We start from the raw sequence: 23,874 nt of genomic DNA on the forward strand, positions 1-23,874 counted from the left end.
TGGTCGCAAGTTCCAGGCTGATCAGAACCACATTGTGAGACCATGTCTTTAAAAAATGTTGTTGCATCAGGTGTAGTGGTGTATGCCTTTAATTCCAGCACTGAGGAGGCAGGGATAGGTTGACTTCTGTGAGTTTGAGGATAACCTGGTCTACAGAGTGGACAGGATAGCCAGAGCTATATAATGAGACCCTGTCTGGAAAACCAAAACAAAAGAATATGAGTATGTTTGTTTCCTTTTAAAAGTTAATTAGTTTATGAGTGTTTTGCTTGCTGTGTGTCTGTATTTGGTGTGTGCCTGGTGCTTGCAGGGGCCAGAAGATGGTGTTGGATCCCCTAGGAATAGAGTTAGAGATAGATGTGAGTGAGCCACCATGTGCATGCTTGGAATAGAACTGGGCTCCCCTGGAAGATCATCTAATGGCCACTCTTAACTGCTGAGTCATCTCTTCAACCCTCTAGTTAAATTTATTTCCGTTCCCTGTATTCTGATGGCAAGCTCAGTTGTCTATACTTTTTAGAGGGAAAATTGTGTTTTGATACAAAGTATAAACATTTATGTTTTTCAAAACAAAACTTGACATAACTTTATGCTACAAAGAACATTAAAGGTATATTGCAAAAAGAAATATTTATGTACTACATAATTCACAAAAATGTTGTATAAGCACCTTATTTAGCAAAACTGTTCAAAGAAATGAATAGTTAAATTTATATTCTAGTTGAACATTCATTAGTGAAGGATGATAGAGAGGAAAAACAGCTTTTAATCAGGGTTTTATTTATCAAATGTTTCCCTAGAATATTTTGAAAGAGCAGTGAATCAAGCATTATTGGGGTCTCCATCAAAACTAGCAATAGAAATTTTAGACATTTTAGCTTATAAATGTCAGTAATGTCCTTGTTTCTGAAGTTGTTAGTAATTGCTTTCATGAATATTTCTCTTTTGGGGTCTGTTGAAGAATCTGTCCCTCTGTACAGCTGCTCTCATGTACATATTGAGTAGAGATCGTCTGAACATGGATCTGGATAGGGCCAGCCTAGACCTCATGATTCGGCTTTTGGAGCTGGAACAAGATGCTTCTTCAGCTAAGCTACTGAATGAAAAAGACATGAACAAGATCAAAGAAAAAATCCGAAGACTCTGTGAAACTGTGCACAATAAGCATCTTGATCTAGAAAATATAACGGTGGGTTGTTCTATAACAAATGAAGATTACATTTAGAAAGTCTGATTGGTTACAGTGGCTTTGTGGGTTTTGACAAACGATTTAACCTTTAATGGCCTTGTTTATGGCCTTCGTTGACAGTTTCCTATTAAGGTTTAGCTCAGAAAATCATTTCCTGTTCTAGTTAGTGTAACTATTGCTGTGATGAACCACCATGACTAAAGGAACTTGGGGACGAAAGGATTTATTTCAACTTACACTTCCAGGTAACAGTCCATCACTAAGGAAAATCAGGGTAGGAGCCTGGAGGCAGGAGCTGTTCAAAGGCCGGAACTGCTGCAGAGGCCCTTACTCTCCTGTTCCTCAGGGCTTACTCAGCCTGTGTCTCCCTCCCACCCCCCACCCCCAGTCACTAGTTAAGGCTACAGTCAGGTTCCCGTCTTTCAGATAACATAACATTATCTAGCACACTCCTGAAATCACTAAACTTGCTCATCTATATTTGAGCTTTTCTTAGTTTTGGTTTTGCTGGTAAATAGCTATTTTGTTGTTGTTAAAATTTCCTTAATGTGCCGGGCAGTGGTGGCACACGCCTGTAATCCCAGCGCTCTGGGAGGCAGAGGCAGGAGGATTTCTGAGTTGGAGGCCAGCCTGGTCTACAGAGTAAGTTCCAGGACAGCCAGGGCTTTACAGAGAAATCCTGTCTCGAAAAACCAAAAAAAAAAAAAAAAAAGAAAAAGAAAATCCTTAATGTTTCTCTTTTTATTCTTAGCAACTGCAATTTTTTTTCTCAATTTCAAAAATCAGAATTTGGAGGATTTATGCACAAGTACTTTTTTTATTCTAGACTCTCTCAGGCATCTGGAGGCTAAAAGGGGAAATTCTGTCCTTTTTGGAGCAGTGTCCCCCTCATGGCCCCTTCATTCTGGGCACAGTTCCCCAGTGGGTGATGGTAGTCTAAGCTCACAGGCTAGTAGGATAATTGATCCGAGCTGTTGAGGAGAGGAAAAAAAGGTAATTGTTGTATAATCTGATTTTTGTTTTTTAAGATAAAACTTTTTCTTTTCATTGACAGCTTAACTGTGAAGACTCCCAACATTTGCCACAAAAATTTGCAGACCATTGATAGTAGTCACAGTGATTGAGGGCTCTCACTCTGTTCAATTATTCTAGACTTATTAAGGGATTTATGGACAAAAGCCAGTAGAATTTAAAACTCAAATCCAAAATGCACATTTGTTCTGTACTTTCTAGTTCTGGGAAATAGTTGTCCTTAGCACATGAATTAATTATCCTTTGTTACCACAGTCTGTCCCTTTAGGCTGACTTGTTATTCTATTTTTTAAATGTGCAATTTTCATTCACCCAGAATTTTTAAATCTAATTTTTTAAAATAATTGTGTTTTCTCCCATTCTTTGTTCTTATTGACTCATCTTTCCTAGCACTTCCCCTGTCTAGAAACTCAACCACTCTCTGCCTGCCACAGAAGTACTTGTATGTTTGTTTATTGGTGCACTGTCAGTGATAGCAAGAAGTGCTATTCTAGTGCTAATCCTAGGTCTCCAGCAACAGATGAATAGATAAAAATATGGTCTAAGTGGAGTTTCATTCAGCTATAAAGGAAAATTAATTTTAATGCTATAAAAGAATTATTTTGGCCGGGCGGTGATGGCGCACACCTGTAATCCCAGCACTCTGGGAGGCAAAGGCAGGCAGATGTCTGAGTTTGAGGCCAGCCTGGTCTACAGAGTGAGTTCCAGGACAGCCAGGGCTATACAGAGAAACCCTGTCTCAAAAAAACCAAAAAAAAAAAAGAAAAAAAGAAAAAAAATTATTTTGAACCTAAAATTTGTATTTAGTATATAATTGAATAAATATTATTTTTGTGTTATTCATTGGCATTTTGGTTTGAAATATTGGCTGTTAAGTGATAACATTTTTAAAAATGAATTTGACTTGTTTTAGTGATTTTGTTAGGGTAAATATAGCAGCGTAAAAAATCTGGCAGTATATTAAATAATTTACTCGATTGAAATCAGAGAGAGGGCAGGGCTATTTTAGGGTGTCGTCTTCAACTCATTGTCAGCTCTTAAGTACGGTTGTTTTAAATTGTATAGTAGGCTGAGTGAGTAGCTTTGTTTAAAGAACAGCTGCCCACATGGTTTAGTGAGTGGTATTGTTTGGGTCTGGTTAATTTTGCAGTGTGTTTTTGTATATTTCAAAGGTTTTTTTTTTGTTTGTTTGTTTGTTTGTTTTAATAAAGTGTATAGCCAGGAGTAGTGGTACAGGCCTTTAATCCCATCACCGAGACATCAAAGGCAGTTGAGTCTGAGGCTACCCTGGTCTATAACGTGGGTAACATGGCAGCCTTGGCTACACAGAGAAACTTTGTCTCAAAAGTTTATAGAATTAAAAAATAACTTTTTAAATATATTTGTGCTGTTGATAACACATAAAGAGATAGCAATAATATTTTAAACTGGGTTATAGTACTAATGATTAGCAGAGTAGTCTGATAAGTGATTTGCTTTAGGTGATTATTTTAGTCTTGAAGTAAAAATGCTTAAAATCGTAGGGTATTTTCAAAGGTTAGCTTATGTATGCTGAATGTAGCCTGAAACATAAGAGTTTTTACTAATTCTAAAATTTTATGCCCTTAAAGATTGTAGCATGTGTCTGAAGACAGCTACAGTGTACTCACATAAATAAATAAATGTATCTTAAAAAAAAAACTCATAGGCTGATAAATTTGGTCATTAAATTACTATTTGCAGGACCTAGAATGAGAACTGAACACAAATGATTTTGTTGTATTGGATTCTAATTCTTTATCCTAACAAATTTTTTTTTTGCCTGTAAAGAACTTATTAAAATGTTAAGTCTTTGCTAATTATTCCTTTCTTCTCCTCTTTTTACATGAGTACTACATACATTTCAAGGGATTAGCAGGCCGAAGGATAACTAAAAAGGATTTCTTTTTTTTTTTTTTTTTTAATTGAGTAGTATCTTCTTCATTTCCATAAAAAGGATTTCTTCTGTTGGGGCTAAACTTCCTTTATTAAGACAAGAACCAGATTCATCTCTGTGGCTTTAGGCTTTAAAACCTTGGACCCATAAAGAAAAATGCTCGTGCTCTCTCCCTCCCCCTCCCCCTCTCACTTCCCCCCTCTGTTACACACACATATAGGCACACACATATACACATATATACACACAATTTTGTTATGACAAGGAATATCCTAGGTGGTACATAATCCTGTAGTATAAAGTTTAAGGCAAAGTATGATTAAAAGAGAGCCAACTTTACAGGAAAATAAAAAAAAACAATGAGCAGAGAAGTTGAGAAAAAATGTGGTTCATTGAAAAGTATGTGGGAAAATGCTCATGCTTACTGTGTTCAGAAAAAATATAAATCCAGATTGTTACCACTCTGTAAACATGGGTCTGTTTAATGACCATTGAGGTTGAACATTTAGGGCCACTGACATTCCCATATTTTCCTCCTTGAAATTTATTTTTTATTTTATTTTATTCACCTTCTTTTGGGTAAATTAATCCAGTATATTGAGGAAAGTTGGGTGTGGTGGTGCGTGCCTTTAATCTCAGCACATGGAAGGCAGAGGCAGGCAGATTTCTATGGGTTCAAGGTCAGCCTGGTCTACAAAGTGAGTCCAAGACAGCCAACGCTGTTTACACTGAGAAGTCATAAACAACAACAACAAAAATTCAGTAATGCCACATCTGAGCCTCTGCATTGCCATTATATATTATATGAAACTAACAAAAAATAGATTGCTTTTAAATGATTTTTTTCATAAAAGCAAGCCATATAGTTAAATCACAGTTTTCATGTAGACTGTTCTGATAAAATTAGTTTATTCACTTATAAAGGCACTTACTGTTCTATTTTTTACTTAACTGCATTTTAGTAAAGAAAAATAAATTTATTTATTTATTTATTTATTTATTTATTTATTTATTTATTTATTTATTTATTTATTTATTTATTGGTTTTTCGAGACAGGGTCTCTCTGTGTAGCCCTGGCTGACGTGGAACTCACTCTGTAGACCAGGCTGGCCTCAAACTCAGAAATCCACCTGCCCCTGCCTCCTAAGTGCTGAGATTAAAGGTGTGTGCCACCACCGCCTGGCATAAATCCTAAAATTAATGCTTCAAAATTATTCTAACCTGGTGTTGGTGTTACATGCCTTTAATCCCAGCATTCTGGAGGGGGGGAGAGGCAGGCAGATCTCTTGAGTTTGAGATCAGCCTGGTCTACAGAGTGAGTTCCAGAACTTCCAGAGATATACAGAGCATCTTGTCTCAATAAACAAACAAACAAACATCTGGAAAAAAGAATTATTTTATAGCTGGCTATTCATTAATGGTGTTTCTGATTTTTAGACTGGTCATTTAGCTATGGAGACATTGCTGTCCCTCACTTCCAAACGAGCAGGAGATTGGTTTAAAGAAGAGCTCCGGCTTCTGGGCGGTTTGGATCATATTGTAGATAAAGGTCTGTATACTATGTACGTGCGTACATACATACGTACATACATACATACGTAAGTACATACATACATATAGTATGTAGCTACATACTGTAGATAAAGATCTGTGTAGATCAGTAGGTAAAGGTCTGTGTATGTGGTACGTGTACACACACACACACACACACACACAGTGTTATATAACTTCAATCCTGACACTGAGGTGGATCTTTGATTTTGAGGCCAGCCTAGTCTACAAAGCCAGTTCTAGGACTGCTGAGGCTACATAGAGGAGAAACCCTGTCTTGTAAGCACAACAATTGGAGACACCATAATCAAGACAACTTACAGGAGGAGTTCATTGTGAGCTTACGGTTTTAGGGTAAGTCCATGACCAGTATGGCAGGGAGCATGGCAGTAAGCAGGCAAGTGAGCAGTAGCTAAGAGTTCACATCTCTATATAAGCACTAAGAAGAGAAGCGGGGAGGGAAGTGACTGGGAATGTCCTGAGTGCTTTGAAACCTTAAAACCCATCCATATTATAGGTAGGCCTTTTCTGACAGGCCCTCCTAATCCTTCCTAAACAGCCACACAACTATTGATCAAGGCTCCAGATACATGATCCTGTGGAGTCTGTTTTCATTCAAACCATTGTACTTAGTATCAGGCATAAAATAATGTTCCCATTCAGTATATACATATTCATAATATATTCATATGTATGGAGGTAACGTTTGATTTTAGGTAAGAAACAACTATTGAACTTCTATATACTAACTTTTGTCCATTTGTTTTTGCCTAGTAAAAGAGTGTGTGGATCATCTAAGTAAAGATGAGGATGAAGAGAAACTAGTGGCCTCATTATGGGGAGCAGAGAGATGTTTACGAGTTTTAGAGAGTGTAAGTATGGACAGCAGGACAGGGGGAATATCTCTACCTGTGATTGTATAACCACCTGATATTTTAAATATCCTAGGATTTTACCTTCACTTATCTGAATTGTAAGGATTCTTTTCAAAACCAACTGCCAGTAAATGGACATTTTATCATTTTAAGAATGTATTGTTTTGCTGGATATGCTGATGATATACTTGTGATCCTAAAATTGGGTGGGAAGATTGTAATTTCAAGGCCAGCATGGGCTACATAAATAAGACCCTGTCTCAAACCAAAAGCTTTTACTTGTGTATTATTGCTTCTAATCAAAGGTACATACAAGTTTGTTTGCATGTTGGTGACTATAGTTTTCTTAATACAGAAATCTGTTTTTATTAAAATACTAACTTGTTTATCAACAAACACAGTCATGATTTTGTTTTAGTTAGTACACTTTTGTTTTTTAGTTTTTGAGTCAGATTATAAGCACGACTAAAAATATTTACTTGACTTTGGAAAATAACACTGTTGGGTGGCAGTAAGTATGTTTTGGTCTTTGATTTTGAATGACTTAACCTAGTTCAGCTTAGGCTACAATTTTAATGACAGTGAATTTTAGAATGTATAATTGATTAAGTATATTAGTTGGGTACTTTTAAAAACATGGAAGAGCTCTTGGATTCTAGGGTGCTGTTTACTAGGTTATACACTATTTCTTTATTTAAAATATTTTAAATGGCTGACTGTATTGGCACACACCTTTAATCTTAACATTTGGAAGGCAGGTGGATTTCTTTGAGTTCAAGACCAGCCTGAGCTACATAGTGAATTCCAGGATAGCCAGGGCTCTGTAGAGAGATCATATCTCAAAGAAGAAAATAGATATTAAATTAAAAGGTAAAATATTTTCAATCTATTTATGAATTTTAAAGTACCAAGATTTATACATTATAGGTCTGCATTTTAAAGCACTTGACAATTATGAGTTATTATGAGAGTGATGTCTTTATGATAAATTAGTATTTTTTGTTTTGTTTTGTTTTGTTTTTTGAGCCAGGGTTTCTCTGTATAGCCCTAGCTGTCCTGGAACTCACTCGCGTAGACCAGGCTGGCCTCGAACTCAGAAATTTGCCTGCTTCTGCCTCCCAGAGTTCTGGGATTACAGGCGTGCGCCACTACCGCCCGGCTAAATTAGTAGTTTTTAATTGGGATCCCACTATGTAACTTTAACTGACATGTAGTTCGCTATGTAGACCAGGATTTTTTGAACACACAGATGATGAGCCTGCATCCTGAGTGTTGAAATTAAAGATGTGTACTACATTCTGGTCAGTAGTTCTCTTATTTTAAATATTGAAGTCATGGGTTGTACAGGTATTAATCTCCATAAGGGCTTCATAAATTTTGCCACCCACCACCCATTTTTGCCCAGTAAATTTTAATATGACCCTCAGTATATTAGCAATACTACATAGGTATATACTACTAAAGGTTTTAAAATTAAACCTGAAACAGAATCTTAAACAACATTTTGGTTTTAGTTTTTAAAGTCAGTCATTCTGACACAGTATACAACCCAAAGGTATACCAGTTTGATACACACTGATATTTAATCACATGACTGTTTTTATAAGACTAGAAAAATTTGTGTATATTATATGTAGCATAAAACAGACATGTTTTTTAGCTATTTGAGCAGTGTTTGTTGATGTGTGTGGCATGACAACTCACATGTGCAAAATGTCTGTGTTATGTCATAGAATTAAGTGAATGATAAATGCGCCATGGGTGATAAACATTTGTAACAACACTTTAGGGTTCATTATGCATTTGATTTTTAATGAATTTGGTTATTGATAACACTGAGAAATTTTCTATGCTGCCAGCTTTTGCAGTCCCCACATATAATTACATCTCTGTAGGTCAAAAACTGGAGTTTAGGAGTTGTGTCCTTAAATGACAAGATCTGCTTCATCTTTTTATATTTTATCAGGTTAAGGTATGGTATTATTTATATAAATGAAAACTATGGATTGTTACAGTCATTTTATATCCATTCCTTTTAGGTAACAGTACATAATCCAGAGAATCAAAGCTACTTGATAGCCTATAAAGATTCACAACTCATTATTTCATCAGCTAAGTAAGTTGTATAAACTCTTATTATTTATTTAAAATTCAGGAAATAAAGATGTATTTTATTTTTTCTTAAAATGTGTTGTCTGTTGAGTTTTGTGAATATGTACATTATAGATAAAAAGTTAAAAGTATACATTCTTGAGGTAAAATGGTTTGGTGAGAATTGCAGCTCCTTTATGAGCTATAATCCTAGACAAATGACTTGTTAAAAGTTCTTCATGGGGAGGGTAAGAGTTGTGCCTTACTAAAACTACTAGGATGGTTTTCATCACCAAACACGTAGATATATCTTAGCATATACTACCACATATACATTTTTACAGTGTATATAATACATGCAAATATGGCCTGTTTGTTAATACATTTTAAGTGTTTTTAAAGTGTGTGTACAATATATATGAAAGAGTCAAATTCTTTATGTAAGCCTAGTAGAACATTGCTTAGTATATAGTCAATGATAAATATTATACTCCTTTTGTTTGATGTGGATTGTAACTCCATTTCTGCCATTTATTTGCATCTCATTTTTCCATATATATATATATCCCCTGTCTAGCCTTCATCACAATTAGGCTACTGCTGTCACCTTAGTGCTTCTGTGTCTCTAGTCCTGGTTCTGTCTGATTACAACAGCTTCTTCTTGGTATTGCTGTCCTAGATTTTGCTATCTCTGTCCTAGTTCTCTGGCCTTTATCTTAGCCACCGGGATTTAACTTTCTCTGGGTCTCTGCTTTGAAAAACTAATCTTAAATTGCAATTCTATATGACCCTTGATTGCCTTTGTAAATTTCCTTATAAAAGAACAACTATTTCAGTGCAAATGGTCTGATTTATCTGTGTATTAACCTTTTATTTAGAGGGTTTTAAATTAAGAGAAGTGTAGACTGAATAGTGTGATAAATTCTTATTACTCAGCTTGAATAATACATGGGTGAGCCTTGTTTCTGTCTATAACCTCATCTTTTTGGTGTTATTTGAAGCAAGCCCAAATGCTGTATCATCTCCATTTCCTGTTTTATTGTGCTTTTGTGAATTTATAGCACATTGTTATCCTTAATATAAGCAATTATTCGTTATTAAGGAGCTTCCTTGAAGATTAAATATGTTTCTCATTGCATTTCATTTGGCGGGTGGTGTTTGGGGTTGATTGGTTTGTTTTGTAGTAGCAGTAGAGATGGAAGTTATGCTTATATGCCAAGTGGTCTGTCATTCAGACCTACTCTCTGTTTTTTGTTGTTTTTTTAATTAAAAAAAATATATTATTCCTGATTTTAAAGTTATTTTCTTATGCTTCTTAATCCCTGAGAATTGCTTTAGTAAGGAGGTATTTAATGTTACAGATTTAATCTTTTGCATGGGGTTTTCTTGTGAAATGGTTTTAGAAGTGGTGATAAAAGTCAGAATTGGGTGTTTGGGAAATAGCATTCACCTGTAGCTTTCAAGAAAACCCTTGTTGATACTTAATAATACTTAGCACAGACAGTTTAGTTACTAATAGCAACAAGGAAATTTTGTCCACATCCTCAAACATTAAAAAAGCAAATTGGGTTTGACCATAAAAGAATATCTTTCTAACCGAAGAATTGTAAAATATTAGGAGCCTTATAGGATTTTGTCATTGCATATTAAAAATAAGCTAGGAATAGATTAAATATGTAGAGTTTTTCTTGAAGGGTTTTATGTGGTATGCAATTCATGAAGAGTAAACTGACAACATCAGTTTACTTGATCTGTGTTAGACTTGAAAAAATTAGCGAATTTAATGGTTGGAAGATGCCTTCACAGCTGGAGAGCTGACTCACTGGTAAGATATTTGCAGTATAGACTTGACCAGAGACAATGCAGAGCTCAAAGAAGTGCATCTCCTCTACAGAGTTGTCTTCTGACCCCATATGGGTGATATAGAATCTTTGCTCATACATACATCATACACACTTATTAAAATAATCAGAATTTACAGATAGACCTGTGTTAGCATTCTACTTCCTTGTTAGTGTGTGTCAAACTTGGGAGTCATTGGATGTAGCTGTCAGAAGACCTGTTAATGTTCCTCAATTAAAAATAATGATTTGTCCTAATGTATGTCAGGCATTTGATAATCATCTTTATCAAGTGACTTTTATATATGATACTCTACCTGCTAAGAAAACATTTTCTTCCTTATTTGCTAAATGACAACTAAGTGGAATTGAGAACAGGCATTATTTCTTGAGAGCTTATATTTGAGGAATCTGTAAAATGTAACCGCTCCTTTGAGTAAGGAGGTTTTCCCCTCCTTGGTTGTCATGGTGCTAATCGTTTAGTTTGGGAGAGGATGTTATTCCTTTGTCTCAGCTAGTAAACTTCTAGGCTAAAACAATCCTTTTGCCTCAGCCTCCTATTGTAGGGAGTATAAACAACAGGAACCACCTTGCTCAAGGGGGAATGAACTTACAACTTTAACGTTCTTTAGAGAAAAATTTTAATGATCAAGTGTACCAAAATTTATTAGTTAGCAAAATTATTAGCATATGTGGTACATTATTAGATGTTAACATTGTAACTTTCAGCCAGGCTGTGGTGGCTCACGCCTGTAATCCCAGCACTCGGGGAGGCAGAGGCAGGCGGATCTCTGAGTTTGAGGCCAGCCTGGTCTGCAGAGTGACTTCCAGGATAGCCAGGGCTACACAGAGAAACCCTGTCTCAAAAAAAAACCATTGTAACTTTCAAAACAGGAAAACAAAACAAAAACCCTGATCATTTTCTTAGGCCTCAGTAAATAGAAACTGTCTAACTTTTATTATACCATAATAGTATACATTTTATTTTCTCTTAAGAGCATTACAGCATTGTGAAGACCTGATTCAGCAGTATAACCGCGCCGAGAACAGCATATGTATAGCAGACAGTAAACCTCTGCCTTACCAGAATGTAACTAACCATGTGGGCAAAGCAGTGGAGGACTGCATGAGGGCTATCATTGGGGTATTGCTCAATTTAACTAATGATAATGGTAAGTAATATTTTCTTACTATGTTGCATTTGGAAATAAGCTATTCTGTTTTTGATGTAATGATTTACAATATTCCTTAATGTAATTGACTTACTCCTATAGTGATAAGCTACTTTTAGAATTGCCTAGTAAATTAGCCTTTAAATATTAAAACCCTGTATTTCATTAAAGAAATGGTCATTTTAAAATTAAAAATTTAAATTAATACTTAGTTGAGTATAGAGTTCATACCTATAATCTTAGCCCTTGGTGGGGGGGTTGACTAAGGCATGGGGGTGCTAAGTGTCATGCGGTTGAAGTTGGTTTGAACTACATAGCAAGTACCAGATCAAGCAGAATTAGAGGAAAACCAGGACAAGGAAAGGGAAAAAGGAAAGGAAAACCCTATTAACAACAAAATCATTTTAAATGTGATGCATTCTTCAGAGTGGGGCAGCACAAAGACAGGAGAACAAGAAGGACTCATAGGCACAGCAATGAACTGTGTTCTTCAGGTTCCAAAGTACCTACCTCAGGAGCAGAGATTTGATATTCGAGTGCTGGTGAGTTGAAGTGTGGTCACTTTGTAATTGTATTTTATCTTGTCTTTAAATGATGAAACTTTGTTTTCGTTTGTATTTAAGAATCTGTCCTTTAATATATATTCTGTGTTGTTTTGGTGGATCCTTATGAACATCTTCATATTTTTCTGTTCTTAAAACATCTTAGCCGGGCAGTGGTGGCGCACGCCTGTAATCACAGTACTCTGGGAGGCAGAGGCAGGTAGATTTCTGAGTTCGAGGCCAGCCTGGTCTACAGAGTGAGTTCCAGGACAGCCAGGGCTATACAGAGAGAGAAACCCTGTCTCGAAAAAACCAAATTCAAAAACCTAAAAAACAAAAAACAAAAAACAAAAACATCTTTCATAAACATGGAAGTATAAACTGAAGATGGTGGTTGATAACTGGAGGAGCTAAGTGTGGCTGGTGCCTGTCCTAGCACCTTAGAGAGTGGAGTAAGAGGATGGCATGAGTCAAGGCCAGGCCAGACTACAGAATCAACAAGACAGGTCTTCTGTGGTTCATTCAAGCCAGCGAAAAGAAAGAACAGTATCTTACTTACATAGCTAGTGGTTGTGGGTGGAAAAGTGCTGCTTAACATTTTCCTTGACAATAAGTTACATATATATATATTACATTCATTAAGTTCTTGTGTGTGATGATTATATTTTTAAATGTTTTATAGGGATTGGGTCTACTGATAAACCTGGTGGAGTATAGTGCCCGGAATCGACACTGCCTTGTCAACATGGAAACATCCTGTTCCTTTGATTCTTCCTTCTCTAGTGGAGAAGGAGATCATAGCTTAGGGCTAGCTGGACAAGTTCATGCTGTTCAGGCTTTAGTACAGGTGAGCAGCAGTGACATAATTGCATATCGTATAAATTCTGCAAGATCCACTGTGTACTCAGAAAATGAAAGAAGTCCACCAACCTCCTCAGGCTTACTGTCCAAATCCCCTAACAGGGTCCTTAGGACCTTGGGGGTTCTTGGACCAGCTTTAAGAAATGTTCTTTGTTTTGTTAAAGCTATTATATATATGGTCTTCAAAGTCTGTATAAGCTTAATGTCTGCTTAGCATTTGATATTTAGATAATTCTCATTAATAACTTGGTACTTTCCCAAAAGTGTGAATGGTTATATTAGGTGCTTTTTGTGTTGAGCGCTATAGCAACAAACGGAAAAAGTAATTGTAGGCAAGGAATTTGGTATGTTCTCTTGTCTGTATGGATACCTAATAGATAGGAAACTATCTGAATAGTCTTCCTTACCTATTACGTCCAGTGATAAGAATGCTAATGATGTTAAGACCTAGTTCTTCATGAGAACTTTCATATTTATTAATAAATTGTGTATATTTTAGCTTCATTGTTCTTTCTTCCAGTTAATTCATCCAGTATGTGTAGGTTTGTTTATTATTCTGTATTTTAGTTTTAGAATTGCGTAGGGATTTTTAAATTTGTTTTTATTTGTTTTGTTTTTGTTTACCCTTTAATTTTCTTGGAAATATTACCTGAATTAAAGATAATTATGGAGACTTTTCAGTCTTGGAAACGCTATATAAATTGTTACTAGATTACTTAAAAATAGCATTTATACTTCAGTTTTGGTTTTCAGTAAAATGTTGCACAAAGGCTTTTTTAAAATCAGATATTATTTAAAACAAAATATTACATTATGTTAGTACTTGATGTCTTAAATTTTTTTTTTACAATATCTTTCTAGTGTCTCCTATGTTCCGCTCATTTCTTTAATTACAGTTATATGTATGTGTGTATCTTTAATTATAATTGTGTGTAAATTTATAAATGCAATTATTTGAAATCATTTAGTGTTGGTCATGTGTATTTAGTGCTGACCTCAGGATTGACTGACTTTTTGATATCTTTTTAATAATTTTCAAACATAATTTTTATCAGCTATTTCTCGAACGAGAGAGAGCAGCACAGTTGGCAGAAAGTAAAACAGATGAGTTGATCAAAGATGCTCCCACCACTCAGCATGATAAGAGTGGAGAGTGGCAAGAAACAAGTGGAGAAATTCAGTGGGTGTCAACTGAAAAGGCCGATGGTGCCGAGGAGAAGCAGAAGAAGGAGGAGGAGGATGAAGAGCTCGACCTCAATAAAGGCATGTCATTCTAATATAGTAATACAGTCACAGGGACAATAATGGTTTTTAAACATTTATTATTATTATTATTATTATTAAATGTCTTTACAGTTTGTCTAGTTAAGCTTTGGAATTACAGTAATTCTTCCTGTCTTTGAGCATGGTGTGTGTGAATGAGAGATCTCTTTGTTTGTTAGGTACTCCTCCTTTCTCTATAAAGAGTAGCAGCTAAGTTAGGCATGGTAGTGCGCAGCTATAATTCTAGCACGAGATAGGCTGAGGCAGAGAGAGGAATGTGACTTGAAGGCCAGCCTGGTGTTTCCTGGTGAGACCATGTTCTGAAGCAGGACAGGATGAGTAGTTCAGGTTTCTTTTATCTGCCTCACCTTATATGTACATTCTGCAAAATAGGTATTTGTAACTAACCCTCTGAGATTTTGGGAGTTTCTTGTTTGGTTTATTGTGACAAAATCTCTGTATAGCTCTGGCTGTCCTAGAATTTGTTCTGTATACCTGGCTGGCCTATAATGTCCAAGAACTCCCTCATGAGTATTGGGATTAAGGCCTGGGCTACCATTGCCCCACTAAGGTTTTGAAATTTAATCAACATTTTCCACTTAGGCTGATGCTGAACCTGTTTTCTTTTGGTAGGCTACTCCTTCCCTAAGTTCTGATACTAGTCTTTTACTTGAATACCCGTGGTTCAGTCTGTCTTATCAATTTATTTCAATTGGATGCATTTTGTGGCATTTGTTAAAAACTGTTTATTGTTTTTATAGTCATACACATAATATATGTATTGTGTGTGTGTGTGTGTGTGTATGTATGTATGTATGTATGTATGTATGTATGTATGTATGTATATGACGGCATATAGGCATTTCATAGTCTTACTACATTTTGTTTATCTGTGCATTGATGAATCCCTTTGGGTTGTTTCTGCTTTCTCGCTGGTATGGTGATGTTAATTGCTTTCCAGTGTGGCAGCTCACAATATATGAGGGTTCTAGTTTAGTCACACCTTCAGGGTTACCTTGAAGGATATTTTTCTTAGTCATTTTAATTGATGAAATTTTTTTGTTTCATTTGCAGCTCTCTAAAAACTAATTATTTGTAACATCTTTATTTGTTCTTTAGTCTTTTTGTGTATATGAAGAAATGTTTTTTGGGTCTCATGCCTACTTTTAATCTGGTTATTAGTTGTTTGTTTGTTTGTTTGTTTGTTTTTTAAAGTTTTTTAATACGGGGTCTCTCTGTCTAGCCCTGGCTGGCCTCGAACTCTGAAATCCTCCTGCCTCTGCCTTCCAAGTGCTGGGATTAAAGGCATGTGCCACCACTGCCCGGCTAGTCTTATTCTAAACATCTTACCAGATAGATGATTGTATACTTCCATTTTGTGAGTTGTCTTTAACTTTATTATTGGTGACCTTCTAAAAACCAATCTTTTAAGTATGTTACAGTTTTGTTTTTATATTTGGGTCCCTTATTCATTTTGAGTTCTTTTTTTTTTTTTAATTTGAGATACTGAATTATACACGCATCATTTTTAGTAGCTTTTAAGGTGATAACAGCATGATTGATGTTATGAGGTCTACACCAGTTCTGCACTGTAATTACTCCTTATTTAACTGTTTTCAGCCCTTCAGCATGCTGGTAAGCACATGGAGGATTGCATAGTGGCCTCCTACACAGCCCTGCTTCTTGGCTGCCTCTGCCAGGAAAGTCCAGTAAGTAAATAGTTCAGAAGTGCCTCATGTGTCTTTAAAGATTGTTGTGCAACAGCTTCATGCCATTCATTATCTGATGCACTTAGTTTAAAACTTTTCCCTGTTCATGCATGCTTTTTATTTTAGAAGAGCTGCTGGTTGTACATTTATTTAAACAGTTTTATTTATTTTGCTGTGGAAGAAAATGTTAAGAATATGTCGATAACTTTCTAGTGGCTTCCTTTAAAACTTCTTTCTAAAATAGAATGTGAACATCTTTATTCTCTTTGCATTATAGACTTTTATAGCAAGATTTGAGATGTAGTAGATTGTTATTCTTCATGGCTTTTTAAGAATTGATGCACATATCAGACTCAAACTGTTTAAGATACTAAAAAGCAAGCTGGGGGTGCTCAGGATGTAACTCAATTACTAATGTGCTTGATTAGTGTGCCTGAAGCCCTGGGTTTAGACCCTACTACTACCTAAAGGTTATGGCAGTTATGCCTACAAACCCAGCATTTAAGAGATGAAGGAGTTGAATCAGAAAGGTTATTCTTGGCTAAATAAGAGTTTGAGGCCCACCTGGGCTTAGAGACCTGGTCTTACAAAAACTTAATTAGAATGCTTTTAATGTTATACCAAAAGTTTACATACAAGAAATTAAAGTAGTTTGGGATGTTAAAGACTTTAAGATATTTCTGACCTTTCCAGAATACATTAAGGAAAGAATGATTTCGTTATAACAGGGGAGTTCCTGATATGGATGATTAAGTCCCTGCTAGTACCTGGAGTTGATGTAAAAGAAGGGAGAGTATAAAACCTATGCTCAGTTGCCAAGTCAAATTTGGCCATTTTAGTGGCTAAGTGTAGTAACTTGTCCTGCATAGGTTTTACTGTGATTTTCCTTGGTTAAAAAGCACTCATCATGGGCTGGAGAGATGGCTCAGCTGTTAAAAGTACTTGCTGCATTTCAGAGGATTGAGAGTTCAGTTCCTAGAACCCTTGTCAAGTGGCTCATAACCATTTATGAGATCAGCTCCAAGGTATCCAATGCCTCTGGCCTCTAAGAACACCTGCACTGTATACACAAACCCACATGCACGCATATACACGTATATACACATATACATATAGTTTAAAGTCATCAAAATAAAATAATTTTATGTATATCAAAGTACTTGTTATGGTCATAAGTGGCCATACTTAAGGTCCCATCTAGTCAAGTAATGTCCCACAGGACCTTCTCATTTTCTTTTTAAGACATGATCCTTGGACTTATCATTTATCTGGCTAAGCATTGGGTCACATGCTTTCCTCTTAACCAGTTCAGGCTAGGAAAATGTTAGTAGCTTATATTCATCATGAATTATCCCTGAGAAATATATGTCTGTATAAGTTGGTAGTTACACAGAAATGGAGGTTATAGGTATTGGACAGTCTGTTGCCATTGGAAAAAAACAATCTGAACATCAAAAATACAGTGTGAATAAGCTCTTGGAATCACTGTTAGTGTCTGCTTTGCACTATGTGGCACAGGTAGATAAGTAAAAGGTCAGTGGGAGTTGCCTTTATTTCTAATTGCTGTGGTTAACACATTAGGATAGTCTTGTTTGAGTGTATTGATAATAGATGTTGAAGTTGTGTTAGTCTGATATGTAACCATTATTATGGATATCTGTGCTTTTGAATCCTTAAACAGGGTTTCTGTATTTGTTAACAGTGCTGTGGAGTCTTATAGCTATAGATAAGGTGGTATATTAGTTGCCTTGTCAGTCCTTGTAATTAGAAAATTAGATGTTACCACAAATATAAGGTGAATTGGCTTTCCCATTGTGGAAGTGGAAAAGATAAGCACACATATAGTTATGGGCAGTAAACTGCCTTCATTCTGTGGCCCCATGTTTAGGAAGTGTAAGAAAGTCTGATATTTTCTGTTACCTACCTTGACTACCAATTTGCACTTAGTACTTTGCAGTGGTCAGTCTCCTCACTGCTGTTGTTGGTTTTTGCCTCTCTGTATTCTTTAACTCTTGCACAATGCCACAAGATCTAGCTTTCTTCAGAGTTCTAATCATGTAATTTATCTGTCTCTGTCTGTCAACAGCAATGGAATGGTGGATTTAGTTGCTACTTTAAGAACATTACAGTTAAGCCTGCTTCTCTTATTTACCTATGCCAACATACATTTGGATATCTCTTATGTTTTTCAAATAGTCCATGATATATTTTTCCTCTTTGTACCTCTTGTACTATGAATGTTGTAATGTCTTTTCCATGGCCACTATAAATGTTTAGTTCTATATAGGAGTAAAGAATTTGAACTAATGAAGGACTTTGATTTACATCATGGGAGCTATTTATTCTCTATCGTAGAGACATACTTTTTCATGGAGCATCCTTCAGAAGTCTTTTCTCCACCCTTATGGAGGTTTAAATGTGATGATTGGTACTACCTACTTTTGTAGATATGGCTATTTTAGCAAGTTTTTAAATTTTAACTTCTGTGTATGGATGTTTTGCCTGTGTAGTAGTTTTCTTTAAGATTATTTCTTATTATATGTAAGCACGCTATAGCTGTCTTCATACACACCAGAAGAGGGCGTCAGATCTCATTACAGATGGTTGTGAGCCACCATGTGGTTGCTGGGGTTTTAACTCAGGACCTTTGAAAGTACAGTCAGTGCTCCTAACCGCTGAGCCATCTCTCCAGCCCTGCTTATTTCATCTTAGAGTTTACAGTCCTCCGTGGTGGGAGGTTACCAGAAACGCCTAGGAATCCTGCTTAGTTTTCTTTCTTATGCAATCCAAGGCAAGACCACATGCCTAGAGGTGGTGCTACCAGCCCCATCATTTATCAATGATGAAACACCACATAGGCTTGTCTCCAGGTCAGTCTGATGGAAGCAGTTCAACTGCTGGTTTTTTCCCTAGGTGACCCTAGTTTGTGGTAAGTTGAGACAAATTTAGCTGGCATACTCCCCATGTTTGTCTGTACATTGAATATTTGTCTTGTGTCTGGAGGCCAGAAAGGTATTAGATCCAGTGGAACTGGAGATAGAGATTATAATGTATGTAGGATGCTGGGAATCAAACCCAGATTCTTTGGAAAAACAGCCAGTGTTCTTCTCTGTAGCCCCCATTTTTTGAGTTTGTTACATCTCTTCTGATGTGTTTTATCTCGTTATTTCACTTTATAATTGTATAATTTACAAGAAAGTGAACTGAGGCTGGTGGTAATTTCTTCAAAAAGTAATTAGTTTCTTCCTTTCACCCATCAGCAGAAATTTAAGTTTTAGGCTTTCTTTTTATTTTGTTGTTATTGTTGCTGTTGTTGTTGTTGTTGTTGTTGTTGTTGTTGTTGTTGTTGCTTTTTTCAAGACAGGGTTTCTCTGTGTAGCCGTTGCTGTCCTGGAACTCACTTTGTTGACCAGGCTGGCCTCAAACTCCGAAATCTGCCTGCCTCTGCCTCCCAGAGTGCTGGGATTAAAAGCGTGCGCCACCACCGCCCGACTCTTTTTATTCTTTATGTCATGTCTTCATACTGTTGTGCTCTGTAGTATAGATGAGCCTGCCTGGAAGATCTATTCCTTTTATTCTTTCTGAATCTTTAAGCTTTTTTTTGAAGTTTTGCCTTTGTTTTTCAGGACAGGGTTTCTCAGTATAGCTCTGCCTGTCCTGGAATTCGCCCTGTTGACCAGGCTAGCCTCGTACTCAACAGGGATCTGTGTCTGCCTCTGCCTCTTGAGTGTTGAGATTAAAGGCAGGCACCACTGCCCAGCTACATTAAGCAAGTTTAAATATAATGAAATAGAGTATATAAATTAGTTCATGTAATAGTTTCCTCTTACTGGGATTGTGTGTGTGTGTGTGTATAAATAATAAGGAGGGCATCGCTGGTTTTGCTAATTATCAAATAAAAATTAATTACCTTTCCTGGAATTGCCCCATCATTTATCACAAATGATGTTTTAAAGATTTAGTTAATTCTTGTCTTCTTTTTTTTTTTTTTTAAAAGATTTATTTATTTATTATATGTAAGTACACTGTAGCTGTCTTCAGACACTCCAGAGGAGGGTGTCAGAACTCATAACGGATGGTTGTAAGCCACCATGTGGTTGCTGAGATTTGAAATCAGAACCTTTGGAAGAGCAGTCAGTGCTCTTAACCGCTGAGCCATCTCTCCAGCCCCTAATTCTTGTCTTCTAATTTACCTTTGTAGCATGGAGAGTTTTCTTTCATCTTTCTGTTTTATAAGCAGCTCTGTGTATAGACTCTGTCTACATATTTAACTGTGCAGTTTATTTCAGACCTTTCTCTGTGCTTTTTTTGGGGGGGGGGGTTGGGGGGGGTTCAAGACAGGGTTTCTCTGTGTAGCCCTAGCTGTCCTGGAACTCACTCTGTTCACCAGGCTGGCCTCGAACTCAGAAATCCGCCTGCCTCTGCCTCCCATGTGCTGGGATTAAAGGCGTGCGCCACCACTTCCCAGCCCTCTCTGTGCATTTTAAAAACTAAATATTCACAGATACTTCTTTGTAACTTTTGCTAGCTTTGTCATCTTCCCTTTCTTTCTGTGGGTAGGGTAATATGGAGTGGGGAATTGACCTGAATGTGCTTGCGCAGAGGTACGTGAGTGTGGACTGGGACTAACCTTTGAGTTTTGGGGTCCTTTGTGTGTGCTTACTGCAGGATATGTAGCAGAGCCAACAGCATCAAGTGAGTCACAGTGTCATATTCTACCAGCTTGACTGTTTTTAATCTGTTTCTTCAGATCAATGTAACTACAGTGAGGGAATATCTTCCAGAAGGAGATTTCTCCATAATGACAGAGATGCTTAAAAAATTCTTAAGCTTCATGAATCTTACTGTAAGTACCTTTTATTGTATATTGCAACTTATATGAGTTTTTGATTATTTTCTAGACAGAGTCTTACACTGTAGCCCAGGCTGGTAGTCCTCATGTTTCAACTGGACCAGTGGGACATGGCTAATTTATATGTTTTTCAATTTAAATGTAATACATTGACAGTGAAATTCATAGCCCCATAGTGTTAGGTTCTTCTTCCTGGCAAATATTTAACATAAGCAGCTTACAGAAAGGTACATTTTGGTTTATAGTTCTAAAATTTTTAGTTGATTTTGGCAAGGGTGGAGTGGGAGAGCTCTCTCTGGTGACCAGATAATAGAATGCCTATGTATCTGCTTTCTCTTTATTCCATCTAGGCTGTGGGATGGTGTTACCCACAAACAGAAAACTATTGTGGAAAATGTTCTATTACTAAGGCAATTTCAGTGTGCTCTTTACTAGGTAGACTTTATTTGATACCTTTTTAACATTTCATTAAGAATTAACCATCATTTCTCTCCTTCCCCAATCAGTGTGCTGTTGGAACAACAGGCCAGAAGTCTATCTCTAGAGTGATTGAATATTTGGAACATTGCTAGCTGCTTTACCTTTGCTTCAGGTGCTTGGTAATGCTGGAGCTATCCTTAGACAAAGAAAAGACATGAAAAGAAGTCCTTGAAGATATACCAAGAACATTCATCAGTATCATTCGTGTTTGGATTTTTATGATTACCCGATTTCTTCATCATGCATTCTGCATTTGCTAAATGACAGTTACTACATCAATCTGCAGCTATCAAAAATGAGGGAAAAGGTTCAGGCTGTTAACAATCCCATGCAGTATTTAAACACACTTGGCAGAGTCTATGCCCTCTCCTTCTTTCCTTGCTTTATTTCCGGCAAGGTTTAAAGGGGAAATTTGTGCTGCTGTTAGTGCAACTGCTGTGTATGCTGAGCCACTGTCGTCATGCCAGTCAGGTGCAGAGGCAGCTTAGCTACTGAGGTGTCGGATGGTCTGAGGACATGCTAGACAACAGCTTAGGTCCTTTTTCAGGCTCATTTGCTTTTGCTTTTTGTTGAATGATTCCAATCGTAAATAAAGCTTTTAATAATTTTGTGAATTTTTTGGTTGTTGTTCCCTGAACTACTGTCTATATTTAAAATGAGATGGAATCCAAAGACACAAGGGATTAATAGTATATTTTTTTATTCTTGATTAGGTTTGGGTGTTGAACTATTTTTCACTTCTGAGACCATGACCATATTCAATGTCATACCATTATGTGTCATAGCTATAGGCACAAGAAAACAAATAGCAGTTTGAGGGAATATTATATAAGATAATGTGCCCTGTTAAAGGATTAAGCAAAAATAGACAAACCCAGGGTAGTTTACACTTAATGCTAGGGAAACTCTTGAAACATTGTTAAGTTTTGAGGGAAGTTCTCTAGATATATTTTCTAATGTTCAGTTCAGTAAATATAATAAGGAAGCTAAAACACCAATGTGGAATCCGTTTTTCCAGATAGCGTGTATATTCTTCTATAGAGTGACAGGATCAATTGCATAAGCGCAAAGCCTTAAATTGCTGGTGTAGAGAAGACCCTTTTTTTTATTCAGATTCTATGTTCATAGAGCAATTGTTTAGAAAACGGTTGTGGAACACACAGAACATGGTTTATAGGATAAATTTCATAGTTTTTTTTTTTTCTTTTTTCTTTTGTATTGTTCAGACCACTGGTTATACATTTTCTCCCTTTTTATTAATTGGCCTGAGGACAGGCTTTCCAGAGATGTTTCATTAATACTTTTAATTACCTTTCAGATAGTTACATCATGTTTCTTCATTGGATTTGTAAAACTTGAAGCCATAAAAATATTAGTTTGGTGTGTATTGGGGAAAATAGCTAAAAGTCTAATTTTGAGTCATTTTAGACTTTGTTATTTCCTTGTATAAAGTAACAAACCGGGGCTCTTGTATCAGTGCCAGCTGTAATGTTTTTTAAACGCAGTGGCTGCCTTCTATTGTCTTCCTATTTTTGATAATGCAGATTGTTGGGAAATCTATAAGGAAGTAACTGACTCTAGGCAAATTGTTTTCTTCCTTCTCCCCACCCAAACCCTGCCCATCACCCTTAGGAACACCAGTATGCCAGTGTAATGTGGGAACCAGCGAGACTGTGTTTGCCCTGAGTACCAAACTCATTTAGTAAACTTTTTTTTTTTTAAAGCATACTGGTAAATGATGTCCACAAATTTCCTTAGATATATTTTAATTAGTTGTTTTAAATACATTGATATTTATTAATCTGTTGGATTTGGGGAACAGATTTCTGACTGTGGCAGATGGTAAGGAACAGGACAGTCAATAGTTGGGTGAGATCAATCAGGGCGAATTACATTTTTTCTGTTACACTGGTGATCATTTGATAATTGATTTACCTCAGTGTTTAACAGTTTTTGTTTTGTTTTAAAAATACTAACTAATTGTCAAGCACTGATGAGATGCAGGTTTGGTGGGGTGGGCTGTGAGGAAGACCTCACCTTACCAACTGCAGTGCGTCTCTGTGTTTCAGCCTCAGAGAACTCTCATTGTAGGGTACTTGAGGCTGATTTGCAAAGTAACTAAAGTTTTAAGGTAACCTTTTTTCCATTGTAAATATTTCTGTAAATACTACCAGTTGGATATTAGAACAGTAGGATACTTTTCTGAATCCAATCCTATTTTTATTTTATACAGTATTTCTCAGCTGTGATCTTTGGAGCAAAAGCCAACGGCAGGAAAAAATAGTTTGTACGAGTTTCATGAAGTATGTCTTTGGGTTTTTGTAAATAATTTTAACTCAAATAAAATTGCTACTTTAAATACACACGTTGTCTTTAACATAAGTCTATTGACCTGTTTTGGAGGAAGACGTCTCAAAACTTGAAAAGACCAGCACACCGTGTCATTTGAGCATAAGTGTCCAGTTTTTCTTAAATATTTTATGTACTTCTAATTACTGCT

At 36.3% G+C, this 23,874-nt stretch overlaps 1 protein-coding gene across 3 annotated transcripts in view; it reads left to right on the forward strand.

Moving 5' to 3' along the window:
* The window catches only part of Wapl (WAPL cohesin release factor), a 72,740-nt gene extending 49,643 nt beyond the window's left edge, over positions 1-23,097 (forward strand). For all 3 annotated transcript variants that reach the window (XM_052190190.1, XM_052190192.1, XM_052190191.1), the window contains 11 exons: positions 962-1,189; positions 5,575-5,686; positions 6,463-6,560; positions 8,603-8,679; positions 11,492-11,667; positions 12,094-12,209; positions 12,892-13,056; positions 14,126-14,333; positions 15,954-16,042; positions 20,793-20,888; positions 21,401-23,097. In XM_052190190.1, the coding sequence (XP_052046150.1) occupies positions 962-1,189; positions 5,575-5,686; positions 6,463-6,560; positions 8,603-8,679; positions 11,492-11,667; positions 12,094-12,209; positions 12,892-13,056; positions 14,126-14,333; positions 15,954-16,042; positions 20,793-20,888; positions 21,401-21,466 (1,431 nt within the window). In that variant the 3' untranslated portion in view covers positions 21,467-23,097. The remainder of the gene's footprint in view (positions 1-961; positions 1,190-5,574; positions 5,687-6,462; positions 6,561-8,602; positions 8,680-11,491; positions 11,668-12,093; positions 12,210-12,891; positions 13,057-14,125; positions 14,334-15,953; positions 16,043-20,792; positions 20,889-21,400) is intronic.
* Positions 23,098-23,874: the final 777 nt, after the last annotated feature.

Source organism: Apodemus sylvaticus, chromosome 8 (genome assembly GCF_947179515.1).
Source record: "Apodemus sylvaticus chromosome 8, mApoSyl1.1, whole genome shotgun sequence".
Taxonomy (NCBI): domain Eukaryota; kingdom Metazoa; phylum Chordata; class Mammalia; order Rodentia; family Muridae; genus Apodemus; species Apodemus sylvaticus.